At 44.5% G+C, this 16585-nt stretch overlaps 1 protein-coding gene across 1 annotated transcript in view; it reads right to left on the bottom strand.

The window, feature by feature from the left end:
- CLNK (cytokine dependent hematopoietic cell linker) overlaps positions 1-16047 on the bottom strand; it is a 163061-nt gene extending 147014 nt beyond the window's left edge. Inside the window, exons 1-3 of the mRNA XM_040237336.1 lie at positions 15947-16047; positions 14458-14605; positions 13192-13259 (exon numbers count right to left, since the gene is read on the bottom strand). Coding sequence (XP_040093270.1) covers positions 13192-13259; positions 14458-14605; positions 15947-16047 — 317 coding nt within the window. The remainder of the gene's footprint in view (positions 1-13191; positions 13260-14457; positions 14606-15946) is intronic.
- Between the last annotated feature and the right edge of the window lie 538 nt (positions 16048-16585).

Here is a 16585-nt window from a genome sequence, read left to right on the forward strand (position 1 = left end):
TGGACATGAGTTTGAGCAAGTTTTGGGCAATAATGGAGGACAGGGAAGCCTGGGGTGCTGCAGCACATGGGGTCGCAAATAGTTGGACACGACTAAGTGACTGATAATAACAATGACTTCTGAGATATTACTCCTTTTTTCTCTCTGAAGTAATGTTCATTTTCTAAAAGGTAGGGATTGTTTCTACCTTACTCACCAGGATATGGCAGCCCCTAGAAAGGTGTCAGCATCATTGCAGAATGGAGTAGAGGGGTTGGGAGGTAAGGGTTGGAGTCAGGGAGAGGTGAACTCCACTCTTAGCTGCCTGGGACACACAAAACGGTGTTAGCCTCTGTCTTGACACCTTCAGTGAAGATAGCAAAACCAGCCTCCCTCGTGGGCTTGTATAAAGGACCTTGCTCAGTAACTAGTGGTTATAACCACTAGTGGTTTAACTAGAGCTAAACTGGCCTGGACTTAAGGAGGAGGGATGAGAGGGGGCTTGACTTCCCAAAACATACGGACAGTTGAGATTCAAGGCAATAGAGTGTTCACTTGGGAGATCCCCTGACAGTTCACTCATTCTGGGAACCAGAAGTAAACTCTGACCCAGCCAGGGTGAGGAGATGCTAACATCTCTCAAGGCTGGAGAGAGGATGGCCAGACAGACCTTAACCCAAGATTTGGAGTTCCAGCTAACGTCACAGAACATGCAGGTCTACCTGTGAGGAGCTCCTTGCCCCTACCCCCCAGACCAATGTCTCATAAACCTAAGCAGGTCTCATGGCAACATCTTCCCAGCAGCAAGGCACGTGGTGGTAAGGCAACACGGTGGTGAGCAGGACAGTGGTCCCCACTGTGACTGTTCCTTGGGGGCCTTTTTAAAGTAAACAGTCACAGTCTCTCTAGAGACTTATGGAATTAGAGCCTCCACAAGCCCAAACATCTATTTTTTTCAAAGCTTCAGAAACATTTAATAAAAATTTGGAAAATTAAAAAAAGCCATGCCTGGTGTTTCTGCTGCTGCTAGCCACCCCAGTCGATGCACAGTGTCTGAGAACCTCTGAGGCCTGCAGGAGTCAGAAGTAACGGAAGACGGATGATACTTAAGGGATGCACCAGAGAACTGCCTTCCTAAGCTCCTGCTCTGAGAATCAGGTTATTTTCTCTGAAAATTCTCCAGCCCTTTGGCTGCTGATTCAGTATTGTATCATGAGTTCAGTTGGGCTTGTTTTTCTGTCATTTCACTCCTGAGCCTGCTGATGTCTTGTTCACAAGTTTGCCTCAAAATAGCGGTTGATGGTTGACAACTTACGGGGACATGTATTTGTCCCCCTCTGGGCTTTGTGACCGTTCTGTGAGATACTCTGAGAGAGGCTCTCATGACCTTTATTATGTGGAAGTGAAGTTAAGTGAAAGTCATTCAGTCATGTCCGACTCTTTGCAACCTCAAGGACTATGGGAATTCTCCAGGCCAGGATACTGGAGTGGGTAGCCTTTCCCTTCTCCAGGGGATTATCCCCAACCCAGGGATCGAACCCGGGTCTCCCACATTGCAGGTGGATTCTTATGTGGAGGAGAAAACAAAGAGCCCAGAGCTGAGCTCTCACAGGTAGCATGTGGCTGAGCCAGGATTCTAACCTGCATCTCCTCATCCAGGTACATACCCCGTTTCTTCTCACTCTCTGCAGAGCCCTGCACTACGTGTTGGGGATTCAGAAATGATGGGTGCATGCTCTCTCCAAATGAAGTTTGAACTCTGAGAAGGCAGGAGCCAATAAAATTACACCAACACAGCTTGAGAGAGAAAGCTTATCTTTCTTTGTTCTAGTTCACCTCATTCTTATTCCTTACGCAATCTCATAGGCTAGGCTGAGTATCCTTCCTTTCCTTCTCATTCATTCATTGATTCATTCATCCATTGATCCATCCTTCCATTCATTCGTAAGTTCATAGGCTTCTTTAGTGATCACACCAATAAATTCTATTTATGGGAAGCTTCCCACAAGCCAGGCAGGCACTGTTGTTGTATGTATGCCGTAGTAGGCAGTCCCGTACAATATGTCAGTAGAATTGAGGGTGATGTTTATGCCCATACACATTTATCTCCATGCACATTTGCTGAACAAACGGATAGGAAATGAACAAGGGCTGTGAGGAAGGTATTTGCAGAAAGTGTAGAGGAGAAAAACACAAAACAATGCCCTCTCCTCACTCCTGTTTCATAGCAATCTTGCCAAATGCCAGAGCCGCTTTGGGAATCAACATTTCCTGATCCACTCTCACTTCCCATGACAGCTTAATGAAAACCTTCTCTGCTGGGCCTCCATTTCCTTCCTGCTCCTCCTGGTGTCTACTCAGCTTTGGGTCAACATGCCGAGCTCAGTTCCTGAAGAACTCCAAAGGATCTAAGTACCCTCTGAGTGACCCCTGCACGGAGCATATTGATCGAAAAGCACTTCCAAGGCGTCACAGGTACACATTGTCTCTCATGAAGGCTGAGCTCCAGTTGCCTTCTGAAGTCCTTTAATTGCCTTCTGCTCTAGCATGGGCAGCAGTGGGTAAAGCAGAAGGCTGTAGACTAGAGACAGGTGAGAAAGAATACAGATACTGCCTCTGCCTCAGATGCTCAGATGAAGAGAAAGAAGACAAAACAGTTGGAGAGTGGAGATCACAATTACAGGGAGCTAGAAAGGGTTCAGACCATTGTGGTGTTGGAAAATAAGATGCTGTTGCTGCTAAGTCACTTCAGTCATGTCCGACTCTGTGTGACCCTGTAGACAGCAGCCCACCAGGCTCCCCCATCCCTGGGATTCTCCAGGCAAGAACACTGGAGTGGGTTGCCATTTCCTTCTCCAATACATGAAAGAGAAAAGTGAAAGTGAAGTCGCTCAGTCGTGGCCGAGTCTTAGAGACACCATGGACTGCAGCCTACGAGGCTCCTCCATCCATGGGATTTTCCAGGCAAGAGTACTGGAGTGGGGTGCCATTGCCTTCTCCAAAATAAGATGAGGACACTTGATATATTTATATCTCTTGGATATATAGATCTATATAATTCTATCTATTTAACCTATCATCTATCTATCTCTGTCTGAACTGGTCAGGAACTTGGGGTAAGGCAAATAATTTTCTAGCATTCCCAAACAGTTTCAACAATCTTTCATTACACATCTGATAATAACTTACTCCAGTTCTACCACCAAGTAACAGGGCAATAGGAGAAAGAAAGAGAAATGGAAAAGTGAACAGGGAAATTATAGTGTCTGGCTATAAAACAATGTCTTTCTCTTTTTATTCTCAGAATCACTTGATGATGTGGGGATTATTCCCAGATTTTAGTGAAGCTTGAACCACAAAAGGATTTTCCCGGTTTTCCTCCAGATGTCACGCAGTTAATGACAATAGAATAAAAGCTCCAATATGTTTGGTTAGAGATCTTTTTATTTGAACCCCAGCTTTCTTTCTGAATAGAGGGCTTGATATGTATATTACCTGTTTCAAAGTTTGTGTTACAGTATTAAATGGTGGTTGACAGCATGAACAGCCCTTGTGTAGGGGGGGCCCTGATATCTGCAATTATATGGGTGACAAGCATCTAAATATTAAAATATTCAAAATGTGACTCTTATCTTTCAGACATCCATCTCTGCAGCCCTCCTTGGTTCTGTAAATGGAAACTTCTGTTATCCAGTTGTGAAATAAAAGAGTTCAGAAATCATCTTCAACCATCTAATACCTCCAGATCAAGCCATCATAGTCTTGGAAAGTTTCTCTTCAAACCACCTCCTAATTCAGTCCACTTCTTTCTATCTGACCTCCTCTACATCCACCATCATTTTTGCTGGCTTCCTGGTCCATGAAGTGTGCAGACAGCCTCCTTAGCACTTATCAGTGCTCCATGTAAAGGAGTACCAAAGAAGAAATTAGGGGACTTCTATTTTGTCCTTGCAATCTGCAGAGCATTTCAGACATATCCAAACATACAACTTTCATTGAGCATATCTGACCTTTGTGTGACTCTTTGTGGAACATTTGTTTCTTCCACCATATTGTAATACCACAAGAGCACGGGTTGGCTCTCTTTGTTTACCATGAATCCTATTAGACCCAGTCCAGCCCAGGGTCTGACAATCATTCTCCTCTTCTTTTGATATATATTGTTGGTGCATATTGACCACACTTTTCAAACACAACAGATTCACAGTTTGTCTTTCAGAATGTTCCTACTATTGAAAGAGTCATGGCAAATAAACCCAGGACATTCATTATTTTTATTCATTTTCTCACATAAAAATTCTCCATTTTATTTCCACCACTTTCAATGTTCTTACTACTCCTGCATTCATCACATATCTTTAACTAAGCAATATTTTAAAAATACCTCAAACTTAGACCCAGGTAAGCAAATATGGAGAGGCTACTCATAACAGAAACATTTAAGATCTGGAACTTCTTTTCATTTATAGAATGAAAGCTAAGTTAAATGTTCTTAACTTAAGCCATGCAGATTTTGAATGCAGGGTTCCAAAGAATAGCAAGGAGAGATAAGAAAACCTTCCTCAGTGATCAGTGCAAAGAAATAGAGGAAAACAATAGAATGGGAAAGACTAGAGATCTCTTCAAGAAAATTAGAGATACCAAGGGAACATTTCATGCAAAGATGGGCTCAATGAAGGACAGAAATGGTATGGACCTAATGGAAGCGGAAAATATTAAGAAGAGGTGGCAAGAGTACACAGAAGACCTATACAAAAAAGATCTTCATGACCCAGATAATCACGATGGTGTGATCACTCACCTAGAGCCAGACATCCTGGAATGTGAAGTCAAGTGTTCTTAGGAAGCATCACTAAGAACAAAGCTAGTGGAGGTGATGGAATTCCAGTTGAGCTATTTCAAATCCTAAAAAAAGATGCTGTGAAAGTGCTTCACTTAATATGCCAGCAAATTTGGAAAACTCAACAGTGGCCACAGGGCTGGAAAAGGTCACTTTTCATTCCAATCCCAAAGAAAAGCAATGCCAAAGAATGCTCAAACTACCACACAATTGCACTCATCTCACATGCTAGTAAAGTAATGCTCAAAATTCTCCCAGCCAGGCTTCAGCAATACATGAACTTCCAGATGTTCAAGCTGGTTTTAGAAAAGGCAGAGGAACCAGAGATCAAATTGCCAACATCCGCTGGATCATGGAAAAAGCAAGAGAGTCCCAGAAAGACATCTATTTTTGCTTTATTGACTATGCCAAAGCCTTTGACTGTGTGGATAACGATAAACTGTAGAAACTTCTGAAAGAGATGGGAATACCAGACTACCTGACCTGCCTCTTGAGAAATCTGTATGCAGGTCAGGAAGCAGCAATTAGAACTGGACATGGAACAACAAACTGGTCCCAAATTGGGAAAGAAGTACATCAAGGCTGTATAAAATCACCCTGTTTATATAACTTATATGCAGAGTACATCATGTGAAGTGCTGTGCTGGATAAAGCACAAGCTGGACTCAAGACTGACGGGAGAAATATCAATAACCTCAGGTATGCAGATGACACCACCCTTATGGCAGAAAGCAAAGAACTAAAGAGCCTCTTGATGAAAGTGAAAGAGGAGAGTGAAAAAGTTGGCTTAAAACAACATTCAGAAAACTAAGATCATGGTATCTGTTCCCATCATTTCATGGGAAATAGATGGGGAAACAGTGAATACAGTGACAGACTTTATTTTGGGGGGCTTCAAAATCACTGCAGATGTTGACTGCAAGCCATTAAAAGATGCTTGCTCCTTGAAAGGAAAGTTATGACCAACCTAGATAACATATTAAAAAGCAAAGACATTACTTTGCCAACAAAGGTCTGTCTAGTAAAGGCAATGGTTTTTCCATTAGTCATGTATGGATGTGAGAGTTGGACTATAAAGCAATCTGAGTGCTGAAGAATTGATGCTTTTGAACTGTGGTGTTGGAGAAGATTCTTGAGAGTCCCTTGGACTGCAAGGAGATTTAACCAGTCAATCCTAAAGGATTGGAATATTCATTGGAAAGACTGATGTTGAAGCTGAAACGCCAATGCTTTGGCTACCTGATGCTAAGAGCTGACACATGTGAAAAGTCTCTGACGCTGGGAAAGATTGAAGGCAGGAGGAGAAGGGGTTGACAGAGGATGAGATGGTTGGATGGCATCATCAACTCAATGGACATGAGTTTGAGTAAACTCAGGAGTTGGTGAAGGACAGGGAAGCCTGGAGCGCTGGCTGTCCATGTGGTAGCAGAGTCGGACACGACTGAGTGACTGAACTGAACTGAACATTATTTCAGCTTGAGAGCACCATCACTTGTGCTGTTAATTGTGATTATCTTCCTCACCATTTTTAGTGGTTTGGCGTTTTCTCAGAGGATCTGATGAGAGTGCATGTTTACTCAGTACTTACTATATTCAGAGTGGTATGTTAACACTCCTTTGGGTTAGCTGAAAAGTTTTCTTGGGCCTGAATGAACTTTTTGGCCAACTCAATACATTCTCTCATTTTATCATTATTCCCTATGTAGGAAGTTCAATTTTGACCATAGTTTGCAAGTGAGGAAAAGGAGGTGAACAATTTGAAGAAGATGGCACACCTTAAGCCAGGTATATCTGATCCCAGAACTAATGCTCTTTCCTCTCGACCACGATGCCTTCTTGGATCTCTACAAGTTCTCTGAAGATCCAGAGTTTGGTCATCTTCCTACCACAAGCCCTTATAATTGCTCCACACCATACTGGACAGTAGAGATGGAGTTGGGCTGAAAGCTGTACATATAAGAGGTAGACATAATTGCAATAGGACCAGCAATTGCAACATAAAAAGTGCTCGACTTTGTGATGTGCCTTCACATGCAATAATTCATTGACTCCCCGTGGCAGCCCTGTGAGGTGGGTTGGAAGGGGACAAGGGTAAACCATGTTGGGTCCCATCATGAGAAGAGGATGGTCATGCATTGCGTTTGCATTCTCCCGTGCATACTTAGGAAACCAGTGAAGTTGCATTAGAATTTCCATTTTACAGACAAAGGAAATGAGATCCAGGGTGGTTCAGTTGCCTGCTAAGATCACACAGGTTGAGCTGGGTCCAGACAGACAGTCCTGTCCTGAACCCTGCCTGTAACCTTGCGTCACACTCCCTGTCTTGGTCAGCACTGGATTCTGGCTGAGAGCTCAGAGAATGGGGACAGAAGCCAGCGGGGATTTAAGAGAAGGCTTCTGAGAAAAGAGGAGACAATGAGGAAAGATGAAGGAGGAAGGGTGAATACTTGTCTCAAAAAAAGCATTCCACTGGACACTTTGGATATAAAAGGAGACACCTGGGCAGGCACTTTGGGAGGTATCTTACAAGTTATCTTTGGGTCAATAGGCAAAGCCAGAGACCCCACTGTTACCCCGCCAGCTTGCTGTGCCTACTTGGCCCTTTGTAACCTGGGAATGAAGCTGAAGTTAATTAGTTCTGTTTACTACATTTGCCTGTTATTTCCCCTTGCAACTCAAGCTTCACGCTGTCTACCTTTTTGCATTTGATCTAACAGAAGAGAAAATAATGCTGTAGCCCCAATCCTGCCTTGTGGGCTTATGCTGCTCTCTGCCAGCCTGTATGCTGGAAGCGCTAATTACTTTGTGTGTGAGTTGCCCTACTGCTTCTCAGAGACACCTCTGTGCTTCCAGCGTTCCCAGTCAAACTTCGGTTTTTTGAAATCTCTGTCACTGCTCAAGCCTCCTGAAGCTCTTTAGCTTCCTACCTGGGCAGAGCTCAGGAGAACAATCTGATTTTTCCCTTCGGGTCCATTCAGATTAGTGAAAGTCATCAGAGATGAGGAAGGTCCAGAGAATATAATCGCTAGAGGGAACTTTGGTAAGGTGAGGTTGGACTGGGTCTTCTTCAGGAAAGGATGAATTCCTTTTGTGGCTTCAGCTGGCTTGGTTGGGTTAGGGTTCTCAACTTAAAAAAAGGAGAAACTGAAAATCTTATAGGTTAAATGTTTTCTTCCAACTACGTGGCTAGGATGTGGCAAGGACGTGGCAAGATTGGAATTCAAGGGAATACCCGTCGCCAAAACCCCTCCTTTGTTCTAGACAAGACTACAGCATCAGGCATTATGAGAAATGCTCCTAGAAAGATGTCAAGGATACCAAGCCATCATCCCTGTCCACAAAATGGGAAAGAGAAGTGTGCAAACCAGTAACTCCCACACTGGAACAAAGCCATCCTGTGGTATATGGCATATGATCCATGAGAACACAGAGGCAGAAGGTGGTAATTCTGCTCCAGGGCACCTGAGGAGGCTTCTCAAACAGTGACTTGGGTTGGACTGTGTTCACCAAAAAGTGTGTAGAACTTCTAACCCCTGGTACCTGTGAATATGACCTTATTTAGAAATAGGGTCTTTGCAGGTGTGATTAAAATATAAGTTGAGTTCATACTGCAGTAGGGTGGGCTCTTAATCCAATATGACTCAGGACCTTATAGGAAGAGAAAAAAAGAGTCAGACGCAGAGAGCGAAACATCATGTGAAGACACAGACGCACAGAGGGAAGATGGCCACGGAATGGCCAGGCAGAGATGGAGGAGGCAGCTGCAAGTGAAGAAGCAGCAGGAATTGCCAGCAACCAGAAGCTAGGAGAGAGTGCACTGTCTGCAGACAACCTTGGCTTCAGAATTCTGATTTCCAGACCTGTTAGAGGACACGTTTCTATTGCTTTGAGCTATTTATAAAATTGTGGTCATTTGCTGTAGCGTCTTTAGGAAATGGATACAAGCAGATATCACTTAGGTGTTGGGCTGAGGGACAGGGAGGTTAAGAAAGGCAGGAGGGGACAGTAGAAACCTAAGGCATGGGGACGACTTCTGTGTTGTCCATTGAGAGTTTGTCTGGAGCTGGGGAGGCAGGCAGGAAAGTGTAGGCCACAGGGTTGAAATGCTAGCTGGGGACTGAAATTCAAAGGGTGGGGTTTAGCAGGTAACCCACTTCCTAGGCAGAACCAGGCAACTAGTTCTTGTCAATGGAGTGTGAGCAAAACAGGAAGGGGGTCATCACTGCCTGGCTCTCGATGTCCTTGCCTCGGGTACCTGCTCCAAAGGGTGAAGCTGCCAGATGTGAGGCTGCATCCCTGAACCACTGGAAGGGGTCCACCCTGGGCACCACGGGAATCACCACACACTTTGCATGAACAAAATGATAAACTTTTTTATGGTTAGCCACTGATCTTTCTGGGGTTCGTTTGCTATTGTAACCAACTAATGAATGCAGATTTCAGATGTCTGGGTGCAAATCATCATCATCACTATATGTCCTCCTTCCCCCAAAGGCCCCAGAACACCCTGATCATTCCCGTTTTACTGTCCACTCCCACTCACAGTCCCTTAAACACATTGAAAATGAAAGTGAAAAGTGAAAGTCACTCAGTCTTGTCCAACTCTTTGAAACCCCATGGACTGTAGCCCACCAGGCTCCTCTGTCCATGGGATTCTCCAGGCAAGAATACTGGAGTGGGTTGCCAATCCCTTCTCCAGGGGATCTTCCTGACCCAGCAATCAAACCAGGGTCTCCTCCATTGCAGGCAGATTCTTTACTGTCTGAGCCAGTAGGGATGGTGCTTAAACACACTAAGTACTCATCAAATTAACCAGAGAATTCAAGCTGAATTGAACTAAGATTCATCTGGCTGAATTCCTTCTTCTTTATCTAAATTCCCACTGCAAGCCTGAAGCAGGTCAAATCAGGGTCCTGGTCTCTTGAATTGGGCCCTTGGGTGTGCTTTGTTCTCTATAAAACAGCCCACTGTTCAGTCTATGTTTTACCCAATAGATGTGCCTGTGAGACCATGAATTGCACAAAGACCTTCCCTTACCATGGGCTTCCCAGGTGGCTCAGTGCCACCAGTGTGGGAGATATGGGTTCAATCCTTGGGTCAAGAAGATCCCCTGGAGAAAGAAACGGCAACCCACACCAGTATTCTTGCCTGTGAAATTCCATAGACAGAGGAGCCTGGAGGGCTATAGTCCATGGAGTCACAAAGAGTCAGACATGACTTAGCAACTAAACAACATCCACTACAACCACCACAGGAAACCTTTTACTGGGAAAAGTGCCTTGTCTGTAAGTTGATCATAAGATAAATCGTGTAAACACAGATGCTTCTGAGAGTGAAAGAGGGTGTTATTCATAATTATTTTGGGAAAATGCAGTAGACACGCAGTGCATTGGGCAAACTGGGATACACATTCACTGAAAGACGGTTTTGGCGAAAAGCAGATAAAGTGATGAAATGGATTTGCCCAGGATTGAGTAGTCCAGGAAGTAGTGTGGGTAATCTGGCTTTATTAATTACAGACTCTGTGAACTGAAACAAGATTCCAGAGGCTCTTCTGTAAATTGGGAAGATGATTAATTCTCACAACAACATTGTAAAAATGTATATGAAAATGCTGTATTAATTCTAAAAAGCTATAATGCTTTAAGTTATTATTATCATCCTTGCTGTTGACATCTATGTAATGAGTGTTGTCCCTTGGTGAATTAACGCTGAGGTTCTTCACCTGTGGTGCTTCTAGAATCATCTGGGAAGACTGATCATATAAATGCTGTATGGTCAGCCCTCCGTATCTGCAGGCTTTGCTTCTATGGATCCAACTAACCACTGATAGAAGATATTTGGAAAAAAATTACAGAAAGTCTCAAGAAGAAAAACTTCTATTTGCTGTGCAGCAGCAACCATTTATGTAGCGTTTCCATTGTATTTACAATTGTGTGTGTGCTCAGTGGTGTCTGACTCTCCCATGGACTGTAGCCTGCCAGGCTCCTCAGTCCATGGGATTTTCCCAGAAAGAGTACTGGAGTGGGTTGCCATGCCCTCCTCCAAGGGATCTTCCCAACCCAGAGACAGAACCCTTGTTTCTCGTGTCTCCTGCATTGGCAGTGGGTTTCTTATCACTGTGCCACCTGGTAAGCTGTCTTACATAGTATTTACATTCTACTAGGTATTATACCAGACAATGTGTGTGGTTTCTATGCAAATACTATACTCTTTTATGTAAGGGACCTGAGCCTCCATGGATTTGGTATCTATGGGAGGCCTGGAAACAAGCCTCCATAGAAACCCAAGGATGACAGTGTAAGTTTGCTTGGGTTGGTCTTCCTCTGTACATCTGTATCCATATTTCCCCTTTTTACAGGGATACTGACTATACTGGATTATGATCCATTCTAATGACCTCATTTTACCTTGTGGGCATGCTCAGTCATATCTGACTCTTTGCAACCCCATAGACTGTAGTCTGCCAAGTTCCTCTGTCCATACAGTTTTTCAGGCAAGAGTACTGGAGTGGGTTACCATTTCCTTCCCTAGGGGATCTTCCCAACACAGGGATTGAATTCACGTCTCCTGGTTCTCCTGCATTGCAGATGGATTCGTTACTGCTGAGCCATCGGGGAAGGCCCATTTTAACCTTAATGACCTCTTTAAAGAGATTATCTCCAAATACTGTGACATTCTGAGGTACTGTGGGTTAGGGCCTCAACATATGAACTTGGTGGGTGTGGAGGATACACTTCATCCCATAATAGATGCTTTTCTCCTCAAGGAATGTTGGTATATATCAAGGCCCAAACCCACTGTATTGAAGGAATTTTAAGAATACTCTTCATCTGGAGTTAGAACCATTTCTGGCTAATGCAGAACATAGTCTAGCATCAAATTTTAAGCTCTTTCTTGCCCTGCTGAGTGAGGCTGCGTGAAACTGATTGCGTGAAACTCCGATCCTTTTCCCCAGCCAACTCTTTCCTGTCAGTGATGGGAAATGGTTTAGACAGAATGCCTTAACACTGACACAATGAATAATACTTAGTCAGTGGCTTTGGCACTCTCGGCAAAACACTTTCTCTGCTCAGGCCATGCCTGGCTGGCCTTGGGGCTTGCGTGTGCCTACTGAGCTGGGCGGGTGGGGATACTTTACAGCTCCCAAACTTAGGAGCCCACTGATGACATGAGGTGCCCATGTGAGATTTCAGCAGGGTCTCCTTTGAGACTCAACTTCCTCCTTAATAACATGCATCATCTCTGCATCGTATAAGTCACAGAGCTGTCACGGAGGACAAACGGGGTCATGGATTTGTAGTTCCCAGATCTGCACATGCTCCTGTGGTTACTCAAAATTAACTCAAGAAATCAGTTTCTCGGTTGCACTCGTCACATTTTAAGCTTTCAATATTCATGTGTAACATGTGGCTACCATATTGGAGAGTCCGGATTTAGAACATTTTCCATCATTACAGAAAGTTCTCCTGGAAAGTTCTAGGAGCTTTACATAGCTTTTCTCACGAAGGACATTATTACTACTGTGTGGTGAAGCATCCAAGATGCAGCAATATTAAGCTCTTCTTCTGTGTAACATATCCACTCCAGTATTCTTCCCTGGAGAATTCCATCGGCAGAGGAGCCTGGTGGGCTACAGTCCATGGAGTCACAAAGAGTCAGACACAACTGAGCAGTTAACACTTTGACTTTTCTGTGTCACATGCAAAGTGGAATGGCTGAGACTCAGCTCCAGAACTGCCCATCGTTTAGAGTCTGTGTTCTGTTTCACTACCTTCTATTTTCAGTTTAATATCCTGGGTCAGGAAGATCTCCTTAAGAATGGTATGGCAACCCACCCCAGTATTCTTGCCTGGAGAATGCCATGGACAGAGGAGCCTGGCAGGCTACAGTCCATGGGGTCCCAAAGAGTCAGACACAACTGAGTGACTAACATTTTCACTTCTTTGGTCTTTAGAGTCAACAACACTGGAGTCTAACTTGAGAGGTAATGAGTAAGCTTTTGGTTTTTGGCATCTATCCAGGACATTCCTGCATTGGTCAGGGACTGGACTGAAATTTTTGGAAGAGATCTGAAAGGTTTCTCTCTGATTCTGCCTCTGCACCTGTGTCATTCATTCTTCGCCTCTCTCTGCAACAGACATACACACACCCACACCCCTTGAGTATCACAGTTCTTCCTTGAGTGCTCAATGCCGTGCAATCTTAACCAAGCTGCATAAACATTCTTCACTTCTAATCCCTAAGTAAAACAGGGATGCTATGGCTAGGCCATTAGCTCTTGTCAGGAGACTGAAGATGCAGTCTACAGACTACACAGAGCTGTACAAGAATGACCTGCTATGAGACTATTCTTACTCTCCCATCATCACGCTTCTGCTTTCTCTCCAGCGCTGCGGGTGTCTGCTTCCCCGCCCAAGAGCTGTCCTTGTAGCAAGAACTAAAAACAGCAACGTGAAACCTACTTAGAGGCAGATGAAAGGCAGATGCCTGAAGCCAGCAGGCAGCGCCCGCCTGGGAGCCCGTACTTGGAGCTTCAGAGGCAGACCTTTGCTACAGCTGGAAGTGAAGCCACAGCTAAGATGGGCTCAAGGCAGCTGCCTCTGGAAGCTCGCCCAGTCCCCAGCCTCTGAGCGTGGCGGGGCTGTTTCTCATATGAAAAAAAAAAAAAATCAAGTATTAGATCAGAATGTGTGATTTTTGCCCTAATGTCTTAAAGCTATAGGGGAGTAAGATTGTGCTTTGAAGCCTGCTTTAGACCTCTACGTAGAAAGGAATTGGCTTTCCAGGGACAGCTGGGTTGTGTGTGGCAGGTCACATGGAGTGGAGTGGGGTGTCACAGTCCCCCTGGAGTGGATGGCATGCTTGCGGGGGATGGGTAGCTGCAGGGGCATGACTGGAATAATGCTGCTCAGAGCAGAGGCCTCAAAGGAGGCAGAAACAGTCTGGTGCTTCCCATAGTCTGGGTCGCTGATTCAATCTGGGTCTGCACCAAGGGCTCAGCATCATGTCAACAGAAAACAAGAGTTGACAGGGAGTGACGGGTCAATTGCAAATACCAGGCTCGCTCCACGGGCTTCCCCATTGTGCCTGAGAAAGAATCCAAGTTACACCAAGGCTCTCTGTACTGGATGGTGTGATGCCCCACCCAGATTGTCCTGTGGGGCTGAAGGAGCCCCCCTCCCCCAGATGCTGGGCAGGATACTTGTAGACAACTGTTAGACCTCTTCATCTGAGAGAATGAACTTGTGAGAGAAGGAATGAATGACAAAAGTGCATTCTTCTAATACAGCACCCATTAATATGGCTCTCTCAGTTATGGAGAAGGAAATGGCAACCCACTCCAGTATTCTTGCCTGGAGAATCCCATGGACGGAGGAGCCTGGTAGGCTACAGTCCATGGGGTCGCTAAGAGTCAGACATGACTGAGTGACTTCACTTTCAATTTCTCAAGAATACAACTGCAGTCACGAATACATGAAAAACATCTTTTAGCATCAGTTTTGGGGGAAAAAAAGCGAAGTATATGTAAGAGTAAAAATGAATAAATGAATCTGCCATATATACAGCTCGTTGCATTTTCAGCTTGCAGTGCCGTATATGTTCAGACTTCATGTTCAGTGCCCCTTGCCATGTACCTGGCGCCCATCCCAGAGTTCTCCGGGATATGAAGAGATGGCCAAGACCTTGCACTTGCCTTCAGAGAGCTTTGGATTGAGATACAGGGGCAAAATGGACAAATGCAAAGTCAGGGCGAGCGGGTACTGACAGGGTGCTCGGTGAGGTCTGAAGGAATAAGGGACACATTTTTTTTTGTCAGACAGTGATGTGATTTACATCATAAAGGTGAACCTATTGGGAAAGGGGGGTCATTCCAGACAGGACAGAGGCAGGGGACTGAGAATGAAGAAGGAGAAGACAGCACGGCAGCACGGATGTTAGAAAGAAAACCCAGGTCATCTGACTTTGCTGGCCTGAGTCCTGGTACTGCCACCAATGGCACCTGAATGAATTCGGGTGAGCCAAGCAATCTTGGAGCTTCTGTGTCCCCATCTACTTAACAGAAATGGAAAACAAATAAAGCAAAAACCATAATCTATCTCACTGGGTTGCACTGTCATTTATTAACTGAATGGCTCTGGGAAAGTCATCTAACTTTAAATCATCAGTTACCTTAAACCCTGAAGTGGGAATAATTATATATGCCTTGATATTCCTATAGAGCTCCTGGGAAGACTAGGTAAAACAGTGGACTTTGAAGGACATTCAAAATGTTAAGCACTGCAAAACTCTAAGTCACACTTAAAAATTATTTTAGTATATACCTGGCAAATCCACACTGATGGATGATCAATAGATCTATCAAGTACAGAACAGGCTATATGCCCACAGGAAGGGGGACAGAGAGACAGACATGGTATTTTTAAATGGCTGGTCCAACTTTAGGAAGTAAGTTTTCAGGATCTGGGCTATTATCATGGTTTTCTTTGGTGCTGGATTTCTAACTTATGTCACCTGCATAAGAATGGCTTTTCCTGAAAGAGGTAAATGCAGGTTTCTCCTCCCCGGGATGACGGTAGAGGGAAGAGCTCCTATGACATCAGTCATGAGATTCCATCGTTAGGTTCCTTTTTTTCAGCTGCACTGGCAATAACTTCCATCCATCAATGTCTATGGAAAGTACCAGATACCATTTATATGTGGAACCTAAAATGTGAGACAGATGAACTTCTCTACAAGGCAGAAATGTACTGACAGAGAAGAGACTTGTGGTTGTCAAAGGGGTATGGAGTGGAGGAAGGATGGGCCGGGAGTCTGGGGTTAGAAGATGCAAACTATCACATTTACAATGGATAGGCAATAAGGTCCTGCTGTAAAGCCCAGGAAACTACATTCGATATCCTGTGATAAACCATGATGGAAAAGAAAATGAAAAATAATGTATATATACACTTACAACTGAATCACTTCTCTGTGCAGCCGAAATTAATTGAAAATAAACTATGCTTCAATAAAATAAATGAAACAAATTGCTACTGAAAGACTGCTCTGTGCCAGGGTCTAGCTGCATACTGAGGATAGAGCAGTGACCCAGAGAGACGGCGCCCTTATCTTGATGGTGCTCACTGTCCAGAAGCAGCAAGATAGCCTTTGGTGGTTGCCTGATAATGACTGATTTCCTTTCTCTTATCGATCGCTACCATCTCAGAATTTCCTGCTGCCACCATGGTAGATGATGATGCAACAAAAGATAGCACATTAAGAAAAGATACTTCTACTCGCTGCCGTGCGTAGGAGTATAATAGTCTAGGAGGGTCTGGCTGGGGGGAGGAGTGGCTGTACTAGTGTCTGTCTGTGTGTTAAGTCACTTCAGTTGTGTCTGATTGTCTGCGACCCCATGGACAGTAGGCTGCTAGGCTCCTCTGTCCATGGAATTCTCTAGGCAGGAAAACTAGAGTGAGTTGTCATTCTCTTTTCCAGGGCATCTCTCCAACCCAGGAATTGAATCTTGGTCTCCTGCAATGCAGGCAGATTTTTTAACATCCAAGCCACCGGGGAATCCCCAAAGTTACATATACCGCCTAGGACTTGGTCTTTGCTTGCAAGCTAAGTTCAGGGACTGTAACTCACCCGGCTCCTCTGACTATTGGATTCTCCAGGCAGAAATACTGGAGTGGGTTACTGTGCCCTCCTCCAGGGGATCTTCCTGACGTGGGGATCAAACCCATGTCTCTTATGTCTCCTGCATTGGTAAGCAGATTCCTT

The sequence above is a fragment of the Oryx dammah genome, unplaced genomic scaffold (genome assembly GCF_014754425.2).
Source record: "Oryx dammah isolate SB20612 unplaced genomic scaffold, SCBI_Odam_1.1 HiC_scaffold_3, whole genome shotgun sequence".
Lineage (NCBI taxonomy): Eukaryota > Metazoa > Chordata > Mammalia > Artiodactyla > Bovidae > Oryx > Oryx dammah.